The sequence below is a fragment of the Mustelus asterias genome, chromosome 8 (genome assembly GCF_964213995.1).
Source record: "Mustelus asterias chromosome 8, sMusAst1.hap1.1, whole genome shotgun sequence".
NCBI classification, from domain to species: Eukaryota; Metazoa; Chordata; class Chondrichthyes; order Carcharhiniformes; family Triakidae; genus Mustelus; species Mustelus asterias.
The window spans coordinates 17,431,070-17,445,726 of NC_135808.1; the positions used below are offsets into that span (position 1 = coordinate 17,431,070).

Below are 14,657 nucleotides of genomic sequence, written 5' to 3' on the forward strand. Positions count from 1 at the left end.
CACGAGGAGAATGTGCAAACTCCATACAGACAGTGACCCAAGCCAGGAATCGAACCCAGGTCCCTGGAGCTGTGAAGCAGCAGTGCTATCCACTGTGCTGCCGTGATCATGATTGGTCACGCACTTTCAGTACCCCACTGCTGCTTTCTCTCCATACCCCTTGATCCCTTTAGCCGCAAGGGCCACGTCCAGCTCCCTCTCGAACATATCTATAAAACTGGCCCCAACAGCTTTCTGTGGAAGAGAAATCCACAGGTTCACCACCCTCTGAGTAAAGATGTTTCTCCACATCTCAGTCCTGAATGGCCTCCCCTGTATCCCGAGACTGTGACCCCTTGTCCTAGACTCTCCCCCACCCGCCCCCCCCCCCACCAGCCAGAAGAAACAACATCTCTGCATCCAGTCTGTCCAGACCCTATCAGAATTTGATATGTTTCAGTCAGATCCCCCCTCATTCTCCTAAATTCCAGTGAATTCAGGCCAAGTCGACCCAATCTCTCCTCACATGACAATGCTGCTGCCCCAGGAATCAGTCTGAGGAACCTTCGCTGCACAAAGTAAACTAGACTTTCATCTTTATGGCCCAAGAATAGGAATGAGAGGGTTGTTCAGCCCTTTGTGACTGGTCCACTATTCAATTTCATCTAATCAGATCATTATCTTTTCTTCCCTAATTCCTTCAATAGCTTAGTCTAACAAAAATGCAACATGTCTTAGGAATTCTCAGCTGACCCTTAGTAACCCTTGCTGGGTAGTGTTCTAATTTGTTCACCTCACTGCTTACCGACCTTGACTAGCGTCGCTGCCTCAGGCAGTTGGGTTGCCGGGTGACGCTGGTAAACCTTCACCAGAGGCCTGTCCAGGCGTTCCCGTGTCATTAGGTACTTGCTGCTCTCCGGGCCCTGATGGACAATGGGAAAAGAAAACTTGCATTTAATTCCAACCTTCCAGAAGGACCAAAGGAGACGTGAAGTCGGCCCACATTTCTATTGCTGCTCTTTCACCCAAGCCCGTGACCGCTACCGCTTAGCGGGGGAAATCATCAAATCCTTAAGTGCAGACGGAGGCCATTCGGTCCATCACGTCCTCACCGACTCTCTCTGACAGGATACCTTACCCATGTCCTTTCCCCCGCCCTATCCCTGTAACCCCACACATATACCATGGCCAATCCACCTAACCTGCACATCTTTGGACACTAAGGGGCAATTTAGCACGGCCAATCCACCTAACCTGCATATCTTTGGAGTGTGGGAGGAAACCGGAGCACCCGGAGGAAACCCACGCAGACACGGGGAGAATGTGCAGACTCCGCACAGACAGTGACCCGAGGCCGGAATTGAACCCGGGTCCCTGGCGCTGTGGGGCAGCAGTGCTAACCACTCTGCCACATCGCAGGTGTATGGGAACAGCAGCACCACCACTAAAGTCACGCACCATCATGACATGGAACCATATCACAGCACCTGTTGTTCCATGGTTAAAGTCCTGGAACTCCCTTCCTAACTGGACCATGAGTGTACCTTGAGTCAGCAAATTGAGCTAATTTAAGTCATTTATATTTGTATTGTGTCTTTTGGGAATAAGGTATAAACTTAAGCTTAATTTGTGTTTCCGTATTTAGAACGTAGAAAGTATAGCACAGGAACAGGCCCTTCAGCCCATCATGTTGCGCTGAACCTGACACCAAATTAAACTAATCCCTTCTGCCTGCCCTTGGTCCGTATCCCTCTATTCCTTGCATAATCATGTGCTTGTCTAAAAGCCCCTTAAACGCCCCTATCATATCTGCCTCCACCACCCCTGGCAGCGCGTTCCAGACACCGACCACTCCCTGTAAAAGATTTGACCCTCACATCCCATTTGAACTTTCCCCCTCTCACGTTAAGTGCCTGCCCCTAGTGTTCGACATTTGTGTGCTAAGAAAGGGTTAAAATTTCAAGTTTAGTTGCATGCTAAGCAAAGGTGCCGACAAGTTTATAAGTTTAGTTTCACTTTAATCTTTGCCTGCATTGTAATGGGGGTTTTAATGACCTAAAAGCAATTGTTTGGTTTAAAAAGAAACTAAACTGTTGCTGAGCAACCACAGACTCACACTGAAAAGTATAAGCATGAGTTTCCAATTTGGAACCAGGTTACCCAGAGGCAAGAAGGATCCCACAGAAACTGCCAGAACAGGCATGGTAATTCAGAGGAGCAGAAAGCAAGTCCCAGAAGCTAAAGAACAGAAAGTCCGAGAAACTAAGGAATGGAACACAGGAAGGTTCCAGGAGGACTGTGAAGTTAAAGGTACATGATCCTGTTCCGTGCAGTTCAAGCAAAGAGCAGAGAAAGGGCTCTGAATTAAAGGACGGTTGCATAAAGCAGATTTAAAGTTGACTCTTGAGAAGCCAGATATCCAAGATGATCCTAACTTTGGTGACACCTTAATACAACCTGCAAAGAAGTGACTTTCTGTTGCTTTGGTTCAGTACCTTAGAGATTGTGTGAAAGCTTCAGTGCACTTGGCAATCCAAGGCAGAGGAATATGGAAAGGAGAGGTTGAAATCCTGGATGTGGATCCTTGGTGAAGGCAATCAAGAGAAACCTTTGTTTGGGAAAAGATTCCAAACTGTTCTCTGCAAGAGTGAAGTTTGGAGACTCTCATGTGAAAGCCAGAGATCTAGTGAGATAGAAGTTGTATTAGCTGGTATCTATTGTTTGGTTTCAGTGTGTGGTGTATCTGACCACATTTCGCCTACTGGTTTACACGAGCTATGTACTTATTGAAAACATTAGCATGTAATAACTTGTGTTATCCTTATAAATCTATGTGTAACTGCAAAGGTATAGTTGGGGCGAAAATGTAATGTATTATAGTTCATCTTTTTCTTATTCAATTAACATTTTATTTGTTTGTTAAAAGTTAATTGGCGTCCGGTGACTTTATTCATCTACATATCTAAACAAAATTAAAGTTAAGATCTATCCAGCCAGGTTCCCATCTGGGATCTGACTTGTCCGTCACCTGGGATCATAACATATGCACCACAGGGACTGCAGCAGTCCAAGAGGGCGGCTCACCACCACCTTCCCAAGGTGCAATGAGGCGTGGGCAACTTTACCAGTGACGCACATACCCCACCAATACATTTTAATAACTGATTAAAATCCAGTCCCACCTCCTGGAAAGTATTTGCTTTTGTAAATATCAGAGGGGGCAGGAACGAGATAGAATTAATCCACTAACACTCACTCAAAGAGGCCATTTTCTTTTAATGACGTTCGCAAGGAAACCAGCAATGCAGCCAATCCTCTTGGCCGGAGATCACATGAATGAGAGGAAGCCTGGTTGTTCAGTTTGTGGTCAAACTGACATGTCCAATTAAATTGGGTCACGGTCCCTAAGTGGGTGAGTGGCGAATGATGGGGAGTAATTGATGTTGAAGAATATGTACCTGTTAAGAATGCGGCAATTTGATCAGTGGTCATAAGTCATCTGGGGGGTGGAGGCAGTGACACCCAGGCTCAATATGCTCCTTGTGGATCTCCTGGCCATGGTGTCTTTCCTGGGTCAGATTTCACCATCCTCTGAACCCACCAGCCTCCGCAGGGTTCCCAATAGCTGGCACCGCTTCCAACCTACCAGAATTATGCCATTTGCCAATTCCATCTCATCGTACCAGCGTTGTGTTCGATTAATGGCGGCCCTTGTCTCCCCGGCGCCGACTTCCATGTGTTGCTGAAAGAGAGAGAATGACGCAAAATGAACAGGATTTAGCCACTGCAGCCCAGCCGAGAAACCATTGTAATGTTAGTTTCACCCTCAGCTCAGGTTTACTCACAGATATGGTACTGATGCTAATAGGTTAAGGATGGGCTGTTTTAGACTGACAGATGCATTATGCAATAAAGCGCACAGAATATGTCACGTAAACTGGAGTATCAGCACCTCATCTTCCGATTAGGCACTTTACAACCTTCCGGACTGAACATCGAGTTCAACAACTTCAGAGCATCTGCCCTCCACATCCAGTCTATTTCCATTTATTTTATTTCTTCCTTTCATCTCATTTATCCATTTTTTATTACTCTATATTCTTGTTTTTATTTTTCCACTTCTAAAATCTCATTTTCCATCTTGTTTCCTTCCCCCTTCTCCCCCATCCCACTCAGGCCATTTGCCACATTCCTACACTCTGAACTTTTGCTCTGTCATTTACACATTCCAATCTCTTAAGGGACACTATTAGCATCATTCCTAGCCTTCATCATCACCATTTACATTCCCTTTCTCCTTTTGTTTATGCAATTCTTATCAACTACAGCTCCCACCCCACCCTCACATATAAATCTTGTCCTATTTTCCTTATCTTCAGCTCTTCCTCGAAACGTCGGCTCTATTCTCTCTCCACGGATGTTGTCAGACCTGCTGAGATTTTCCAGAATTCTCTGTTTTGGTTTCAGATTCCAGCATCCGCAGTACTTTGCTTTAATATGCATCATGGGGTGTCAACTGCTCTGTCCACATCACCCACCATCACAGCCCAGTCTCTCACCTCCAAGTCAGAAGGCTATCAATACAACTCCCCATTCCTGTAACGTTTGATACTTAATAGTGGCCAGCCTCTGCCAGAGGCCTACTGAAGGAGTACTACAATTCTGCTGGTGCCCTCTTTTGCGTGAAATGTTCAACTTCAGTCCGGTCTGCTCTCTCAGGTGATCCCAAAAGATCCCTTGGCACTATTTTGATGAGGAGCAAGCAAGATCTCCTCAGCGTCCTGGGCCAACATTCACCCCTCAATCATCACAAAACCGGTATTCTTATTGTTTAAGTGAAAGCTTAGCGGATGCCTTCTGGAAGTCCACATATATAACATCCCATATCTCCCACACTGAATTAATTCCACTAGGGATTCAATCTGGTTCATTGGACGTGATGCGACTTACTTTTCACTGGTTCATACCAGCTCTCTTTGCTCAGTCCCTATCTGCCAAAGTTTGGTACTGGCCATTATTGCATTGTTGTTTATGGGATCTTGCTGCACACATATTGGCAACCACGTTCGCCATTGACTGCCCTCTAACTCCTTTCGCGCAGTGTGCTGCTTATTTATTTAAGTGTGTGGACCCTTTAAATTCTTTACATGGGGTCACACACACGCAAGGTAATTTAAAGAGGCCGATTTGTGCGTGGCCTGCACGGGAACCAACTGACCAGTATTTTAAGGGATCATCCTTCATTTTGACATTAGTCCCGAGTCTCGTATGGGACATTCTTCATCGTTTATTGCATCGACAGCCTGTAGGAGCCTGAGCCTGGGAGTCTCTCCTCGCTATCGTCCTTTTGTTTTCTTCCACGTGGTTGCATCACTGACCCACACACACAGCCACCAGAAAAATATCCAGCCCCCATCAACCCCAAATTAAGTGCCCCTTATTTTATTTTATAAGAGTTAAAGTTTGTAGAGAACATTGAGAAGGGGCAGTGACCATATCCATCTAAAAGTACTTTGGCACTTTTGGGACATCCTGAGGTCCCAACTGGCGCTGTACAGGAAAAGAAAAGGAGAGAGGGTGGAATTTTCCCATCCCGCTCACCACGGGGAATCGTAGCGGGCGGGAGGGGGAACCATGCTAAGGTCCGTTGACCTTGGGTGGGAATTTCTGGCCTTGGGGTGAGCGCGGCCAGAAAATCCCGCCCATTGAGAGGGAAAGAAGAGCGCACGGGGGTTACAGAAAAAAAAACCCCAAGATATTCTGTGGTAAACTGGTTCCTACCGTCATGGCCACGTTCTCTGCCATTTTCTGAATCAGCCCATCATTGACCGATTTCTGCGCGCCTTTAATGATGGCAATTGCTTCCTCGATGAGTTTGTTGCTCTTCTCCCGCAGAATCTTGGACTTGCTGATGATCCTTTTGGCGTTGTTCATTGCCGTGTCGCAGGCTGTTGACAAAATGAGATTTGGTCATTACTCCGGCTCGCGGGTCGTGCCAACAGTGCCCGGACGTGCGGGCAAGCAGAGTTAGGATTTTTTTCTCAGGTTGCTCACTGTCCTTCACCCTCAATGCAGGTTCAAGGGCCAGGATTTGCCACGACTTCCCTTTATTGAGCTTGCCAATATGGCTACTGCAACACCCCATGGTAAAAACATCAGTCTACTCACAAGCAAAGAAACCTTCAGGGCCTGGTTTCTTCGCATTACCTCGTAAGAAGTCTGACAACAACAGGTTAAAGTCCAACAGGTTTTTTGGAATCACAATCTTTTGGAGCGCTGCTCCTTCATCAGGTGAGTGTTCATTGTCCGAGGCAATGCAGCACTCCCTTCAGTGCCTCATTGCAGAGTCAGCCTAGACTTTGTCTCAAGTCTCTGGAGTTAGGTTTGACCCCACAGCTGACTCCAATAAATGGGCTGATGTATCGAGAGCATGTACACAGTAGGTAATAGGTTATTGGGCACAGTGCTTAACCACGAACAGGCAATCCTCAACTTTACGACATTCGAGTTACGACAAATGGCACTTGCAACAGTGTTTTGACTTTCACAGAACCCCTGCAGTGCAGAAGGAGACCATTCAACCCATCAAGTCTGCACCGACTCTCTGACAAAGCATCTTATCCAAGCCTTCCCCTGCCCTATCTCTGTCACCCTACAGATTTACTCTGCTAATCCCCCTAACCTACACATACTCGGATCCTAAGATTCAATTTACCATGGTCAATCCACCTAACCTGCATATCTTTGGAGTGTGGGAAGAAACCAGAGCACCCGGAAGAAATCCACGTAGACACGGGGAGGATATACAGACTCCACACAGACAGTCACCCAAGTCCAGTATTAAACCCAGGTCCCTGGCGCTGTGAGGCAGCAGTGCCTCACAGTGCCGCTGTGCTGCCCACACTTTCTGACATTAGTTTTGACTTTATAATGTTCGTTCCGACGCCACGCCAATGAACAAGTTCAAAAGTTCAAAGTGTGCACCAACATTTTGAACCGCCTAGTTCCCTGACTCAAGGTAAAATACAGTGCTAGATTTCGACATGTATTTTTCATGTGATTTTTCAATCTCAGCATGATTGCCATTTGCAACATAAGTACATCAATGTTGCCATATTGTATATCATTGATTGAGTATAAAACTCTTGGTTATCTTGGTGAAAATAGAGTATTGGGCCTTGCTTCTGGAACCAATCCCCCATTTCCAACGCTGTTCTGATGGGAAAACTGGTTCTGACTTATGACTTTTTGAACTAAGACATGCTTTTCAGGATCCCACGTGTTGCAAGCCCGAGTACTGCCTGTAATTAGAAAGCACCCGGGCTCAACAAGGCAGATGCAAGAAGGATGGTTCCCCAGGTTAGGGGATTCCAGAACCGGGGGGCACAGTCTCAGATTAAGAGGTAGGCCATTTACGATTGAGGGGAGGAGGAATTTCTTCAGGCAGGGGGGAGGTGAATCTTTGGAATTCTCTACCCCAGAGGGGGCTATGGAGACTCAGTCTTTGAGTATGTTCAAAGCAGACATCAAGTGGCACAGTGGATAGCACTGCTGCCTCACACCACCAGGGACCCAGGTTCAATTCCCAGCTTGGGTGACTGTGTGGAGTTTGCACATTCTCCCCGTGTCTGCGTGGGTTTCCTCCGGGTGCTCCGGTTTCCTCCCACAGTCCAAAGATGTGCAGGTTAGGTGGATTGGCCACGCTAAATTGCCCCTTAGTGTCCCAGGATGTGCAGGTTGGATGGATTAGCCATGGGAAATGTGCAGGGTTACGGGGGCAGTTTGGGGGAAATGGCTGGGTAAGATATTCTGTCAGAGAGCTGGTGCAGGCTCGATGGGCTGAATAGCCTCCTTTTGCACTGTAGGCACTCTATGATTCTATGATATATTTCTCGACACCAATGACATTAAGGGATAAGGAATAGTGCAGGAAGATGGTGCTGAGGTAGATTTACCATAAACTTGCTAAATGGCGGAGTAGGCTCGAGGGGCCGAATGGCATACTCCTCATAGAATCCTAGAATCCCTATAGTGCAGAAGGAGACTATTCGGCCCATCGAGTCTGCACCGATCACAATCCCACCCAGGCCCTATGCCCGTAACCCCATGTCTTTACCCTGACACTAGGATCAATTTAGCATAGCCAATCAACCTAACCCACACATCTTTGGACTGTGGGAGGAAACCGGAGCGTTGGGAGGAAACCCACGCAGACATGGGGAGAACGTGCAAACTCCACACAGACAGTGACCCAAGGCAGGAATTGAACCCGGGTCCCTGGCGCTGTGAGGCAGCAGTGCTGACTGCTGTGCCACCGTGCTGCCTCTGCTCCAATGTTCCCATAAAGTGTGACTCAACAGACTGCTGGATCGCGTCTGTTGGATAAGAAGTCAAACCTATCTGCCCCCCCTGCCACCCCCCCCCGGGTATGCAAGAGATAACTTGGCACCATTTCGAAGAAGGGTATGGGCGTCCCCCGCTAGTAATTTTTATCCCTCAACCAACATTGTCAACCCAGCTGCTCTGGTCAACATCATATTGCCCACCTCTGGGAACTTCCTGTGTCTAAATTGACTGCCTACATTTCAGTAAGTGCTGTCCTTAATTAGCTGGTAAGTGCTTTGGGAGGTGAGGTTATGGAAGCTGCTTCCCTTTTTCCCAAGAGAACTGTCATTATTCAGTCCCCTGTGTCAGTTCATCTTTTTTGGGTTAACAGCACAAACATGAGATGATCCCACTGAGGGTCCCGAGTATCCTTTATCCTGTTACTGAAGCAATCTATGTCCAAACGCAGCAAGGCCTGGACGAGTGGCAAATAATATTCACACCACACAAGTGCCAGACAATGACCATCTCCAACAAGGCAGGATCTAACCATTGCCCCTTGACATTCAATGGCATTACCATCACTGAAACGCCCACTGTAAGCCCCTTCACCAAAATCCCTTTATTTACAATTCCAACAGCAGTACACAGACTGCTATCAGTCAGCAGATTACCTCCTGGAGTCCCAGAGGAACTGGCATTCTCGGTTAAATACAAGGAAAAGACTCCCTGATTGGTCCATCATTTGATTCCTTAATCAAGGAGTTCATATTCCAATAGGCCAACCTCAATAGCTTGATTGAAGTCATTATATCCACTATCAACATCCTGGCGGCTACCATTGACCAGAAACTGAACTGGACTAGCCACATAAATACCGCAGCTGAAAGAGTAGGTCATAGTTTGGAATCTTCCAGCAAATAACTCACCTCCTGACTCCCCACAGCTTGTCCACCCAGGCCTTGTTTACCAGGCTTAAGTCAGGAGTGTGATGGAATACTCTCCACTTGCCTGGATGAGTGCAGCTCCAACAACACTCAAGAAGCTCGACACCATCCAGGACAAAAACAGCCCACTTGATTGGCACCTCATCCACAAACATTCACTTTCTCCACCATCGATGCACAGTGGTAGCTGTGTGTACCATCTACAAGATGCACCGCATCACCAAGGCTCCTTAGGCAGCACTTTCCAAACCCACACCACTACCATCTAGAAGGACAAGGGCAGCAGATACCGGGGAACACCACCACCTGGAGGTTCCCCTCCAAGCCACTCACCATCCTGACTTGGAAATATATTGGCCATTCCTTCACTGTCACTGGGTCAAAATCCTGGAACTCCCTCACTAACAGCACTGTGGGTGTACCTATATCTCAGTGACTGACCGCAGCGGTTCAAGAAGGGGGCTCACCACCATCTTCTCAAGGGGCAATTAGGGATGGGCAATAAATGCTGTCCCAGCCAACGAAGCTGACATCTTTTCAATGAAACTAGCGTAATTGTGAAAAGTTTTGACAAAGTAAATAAGATCAAAACTGCGGCTGGAGAATCAGTAAACAGAGGAGTGGCGGAGATTTAAGGTATTTGACAAGAATACCAAGAGGGAGCCAAGGGGAATTTTCGTTTATGAAATAATTAGATGTGATCTGAAATATAATGCCTGAATAGAAAGTGAAAGTAGAATCAACAGTAACCTTCCACAGGGAACTGGAGATGTACTTGTTAGTGGAAAACAAGCAGGCCTATGGGGAAAGAGCAAGGCAGTGGGTCTAATTGGAGAGCTCCAGGACTTCAAGGATTGCAGCACTCGCATACCATTTCATTCTGATTATTATTGCAAAAAAGGCCTTCCAAACCCACACCACTGCCCTCTAGAAAGACAAGAGCAGCAGACACATGGGAACGCCACCATCTGGAGGTTCCTCATTCACCATCCTGACTTGGAAATATATCGGTCGTTCCTTCACTGCCTCTGGGTCAAAATCCTGGAACTCCCTCTCCAACAGCACTGTGGGTGTACCTACACCTCAAGGACTGTTCCAAGAAGGCAACTCACCACTACCTTCTCAATGTCTCTGGCATCCAGCTGAAATACTCCATAATCCCACAAAATGCAAGTTGGTTTATTCTTATTAAAGATGTCACCATACAAAACACTTGGCTGACCTCAGCTGGAGGGCTGAGACTATCTCTAGGAGCTGCACATTAGGAAGAATGTGAAAGCCTTGGTGAGAGTGCAGTCCGGTCCCAGGGATAAGGATCATTAGTCACGTGGATAGATTGGAGAAACAGGCCCTCTACTGGGCAGCACGGTGAGACAGTGGTTAGCACTGCTGCCTCACAGCGCCAGGGACCCAGGTTCGATTCCCAGCTTGGGTCACTGTCTGCGAGGAGCCTGCGCTTTCCCTGTGGGGGTGTCTGTGTGGGTTTCCTCCGGGTGCTCCAGTTTCCTCCCACAGTCCGAAAGACATGCTGGTTAGGTGCATTAGCCATGCTAAATTCTCCCTCAGTGTACCTGAACAGGTGCCGGAGTCTGGCGACTAGGGGATTTTCACAGTAACTTCATTGCAGTGTTAACGTAAGCCTACTTGTGACACTAATAAATAAACTTTAAACTCTTGGGAGAAGAGAAGGTTGAAAGGAATTTTGATCGAGGTGTTCAAAATCATGAGCGGATCCGGACGGAGTGATAGGGAGAAACTGTTCCCATTGGTGGAGGGATCGAGAAGCAGAGGGTGCAGATTTAAGGTGAGTGGAGAAAGAAGCAATAGCGACACGGCGGGAGGAAGTGGGGTGGGGGTGGGGAGGGGGGTGGGGGGGGAAGTGGGAGGGGTTGGGGTGTGTGGGGGGGTGGGACCTTTTCACAAAGAGAATGGTTAGGATCCGGAATGCGCTGCTGAGAGTGTGGTAGAGGTGGAAGTTCAATCGAGGCATTCAAAGTGGGGACTGAATTATTATCTGAAAAGTTAGCGGAGCTATGGGGAAAAGGCAGGGGAGTGGCACTAGGTGAATTGCTCCTTCAGAGGGCCAGCACGGACACAAATGGGCTGAATTGCCCCCTTCTGTGCTGTAACCATTCAATGACTCACTGACGCTTACAGATCTCTACACGCCCATCCTTGCAAGCCTCGCTGAATTCAGGAAGACGGGAGGTACTGAGTGCGTGGTTTGTGGCGCGGTGGGTTAGTGTCCCTGCCTGTGAATCAGAAGCTCTGGGTTCGAGTGCCACCCCAGGACATGATAAACAAGAAAGGTGCGTTCCCAACGCGGTCAAATGGGTTGAATCTCAACCTGTAAGTCCTTCCAAAGGTGCTAATGTTCATAAGTTTTTAAGTTCATAAGATATAGGAGCAGAATTAGGCCATTCAGCCAATTGAGTCTGCTCTGCCATTCAATCTTGGCTAATATGCTCCTCATCCCCATTTCCTGCCTTCTCCCCATTACCCTTCAACCCATTACCAATTAAAAATCTGTCTAACTCCTCCTTAAATGTACTCACTGTCCCAGCATCCACCGCGCTTTGGGGTAGCGAATTCCACAGATTCACAACCCTTTGGGAGAAGTAGTTTCTCCTCAACTCTGTTTTAAGTTTGCTACCCTTTATCCTAAAACTATGACCTCTCATCCCAGCATGCCCCACAAGAGGAAGCATCCGCTCCATGTCTACTTTATCCATACCTTTTATCATCTTGTCTACCTCAATTTGATCTCCCCTCATTCTTTGAAATTCCAGAGAGTACAGGCCTAAACTGTTCAATCTCCCTTCACACGACAAACCCCTGATCCCTGGAATCAATCTAGTGAACCTCCTCTGAACTGCCTCCAATGCCACTACACCTTTCCTCGAAAAAGGGGACCAAAACTGCACAATATTGCAGGTGCGGTCTCAGTAATGCCTTGTATAATTACAGCAATGCTTCCTTACCTTTATATTCTATTCCTTCAGCTAAAAATGCCAACATTCCATTTGCTTTCTTCATTATCTGCAATGGTTGGCACTAAGAGCGGGAGAGACTCCTGGTCTGCCACACTTGATGTGGAGTGGCACCCCCTCAATCTATAAGCCCCTTGGCATCAGACTAGTGACCTGTTCTGGGAATTACTAGCTCTGCCTTAGTGCATTACTCGGTGCAGGAAGGCAATTGGAGTGAGTGCCTGGCTGTTTTGAAGAAGGACAGAGGAAGTTTCATTTCCCGATTCATTGTTTTAAAACAGAAACAAAAGCGATGTGTAAGACGCTGCGAGTGAGAGCATTTTCAGCCCCCTTAAAAAGGTTCCATAATCACAGCTTGGACACCAAGTCATGGACTGGGTTTCCAATGTGCCAGACCCGGGTGTGCTGGGTTCACCCGCACGCTATCCTCTGCCCCTCATTCCAAAAGTTCCATTTTGTGTGCGTTAGCCTCAATTCAGTAAGTGGTGTATGGCCCCTGAGGCAGAAGGTTGTGGGTTCAAGAGCCACTCCCGAGGCCTGAGCACCAGAGTCCAGGGGCTGACGTTCCTATTGCGGTGCGGAGGGAGACTGATGTGGATTGAGAGATCCCATGGCAGTGCAGGACTTTGAAAAGGAGTGGGGGGAGTCCTGCCCAGTTCTGACCAATATTTATCCTTCAACCAACATAAAAAAAACAAGCACTGTCACATCGCTATTTTGTGGGAGCTTGCGTACATTCACCTGAGGAAGGAGCAGCGCTCTGAAAGCTCGTGATTCCAAATAAACCTGTTGGATTTTAACCTGGTTTTGTGAGACTTCTTACTGTGCTCATCCCAGTCCAACGCCGGCATCTCCACATCGTTGCGTACATTGGCAGCCGCGATTGATACATTACCAGCAACTGCACTTCAAAGGTTTCATTGCAAAGTGCTTTGGAAAGTCGCAAGGTCATGAAAAGATCAGTATCAAGGCAAGCCTTTTGTCCTTTCCGTCAATGCCTCTGCAATTGAGTCCCTGACCTGAACATGCTAGAATGTTCCGATGAGAGGTCATCATGACCTGAAACAATGAACTCTGTCCCTTGCCACAAAATGCTGGAAATACTCTGCTGGTCACGTTGGCAGCCTCAGTGTTTTGATTTCCAGTAATCAACAGGTTTAGTGTATACCACCGCAAACACCCTCTTCCCACAGGTTTGGTCTAACAACACCACAACACAAAATAGACAATAGTCACCATAGAACCTAACTCCCAAGCCTCTCTGGGGACTGGTGTCCCTCTGACACTGTGATACAGGCATCCTGATGGACTGGTGACACTGACACTGTAACACTGGCACCCCTCTGGACTGTTGCCCCTCACACTCTTAGACAGGCATCCCCATGAACTGGTGTCCCTGACACTGTGATATAGGTGTCCCCATGGACTGGTGTCTCTGACATTGTAATACAGACGTCCCCATGGACTGCTGTCCCTGACCCAGACACTGGGATACAGGCATCCCCATTGACTGGTGTCCCTGACACTGTGATACAGGCATTCCCATGGTCTGCTGTCCCTGACACTGTGATACACGTGTCCCCGTGGACTGGTGTCCCTGACACTGTGACACAGGCGTCCCCATGGACTGGTGTCTCTGACACTGTGATACAGGCATCCCCATGGACTGCTGTCCCTGACGCTCTGATGCAGGTGTCCCCATGGACTGGTGTCCCTGACACTGTGATACAGGCATCCCCATGGACTGATGCTCCGATGTAGGTGTCCCTGACAATCTGACACAGGTGTCCCCATGGATTGGTGTTCCTGATGCTCTGATACAGGCGTCCCCATGGACTAGTGACCCTGACACTCTGATGCAGGTAGCCCCATCAACTGGACTCCCTGACACTGTGATACAGGCATCCCCATGGACTGCTGTCCCTGACACTCTGATGCAGGTGTCCCCATGGACTGGTGTCTCTGACACTGTAATACAGGCCCTGACCCTATAATGGGACCTGCCGTATTTCTTGACACCTTTGTGCCTCACCATAAGTGTACGGGCCAACCGGTGTTGGTGCAGGCATCAAGTTGACATCCCTGACTTCTGACAATGCTTTGGTTATTCTGGGGGTCAGACAATCGGTTCTGGAATCTTTGGTGGTCTGGCTCATTAACTGAGGGACCAGATCGAGAACCAGCATTCTTTCTCTGTAGCATTCCTGCAATTTCTTCCGAGCAGCATCCAATTTCTGGAAGGGGAACACAAGCAGACAATATAGAGTCACAGAGGTTTACAGCATGGAAACAGGCCCTTCAGCCCAACTTGTCCATGCCACCCACTAAGTTAGTCCCAATTGCCCGCATTTGGCCCATATCCTTCTATACCCATCTTACCCATGTAACTGTCTAAATGCTTTTTAAAAGACAAAAT

General features: G+C 47.8%; 1 protein-coding gene across 2 annotated transcripts in view; it reads right to left on the bottom strand.

Annotated features, from left to right (window-relative positions):
• LOC144497837 (tektin-like protein 1) overlaps positions 1 to 14,657 on the bottom strand; it is a 35,456-nt gene that overhangs the window by 1,991 nt on the left and 18,808 nt on the right. For both annotated transcript variants that reach the window (XM_078219278.1, XM_078219279.1), the window contains exons 4-7: positions 14,274 to 14,475; positions 5,761 to 5,927; positions 3,626 to 3,721; positions 789 to 902 (exon numbers count right to left, since the gene is read on the bottom strand). In XM_078219278.1, the coding sequence (XP_078075404.1) occupies positions 789 to 902; positions 3,626 to 3,721; positions 5,761 to 5,927; positions 14,274 to 14,475 (579 nt within the window). The remainder of the gene's footprint in view (positions 1 to 788; positions 903 to 3,625; positions 3,722 to 5,760; positions 5,928 to 14,273; positions 14,476 to 14,657) is intronic.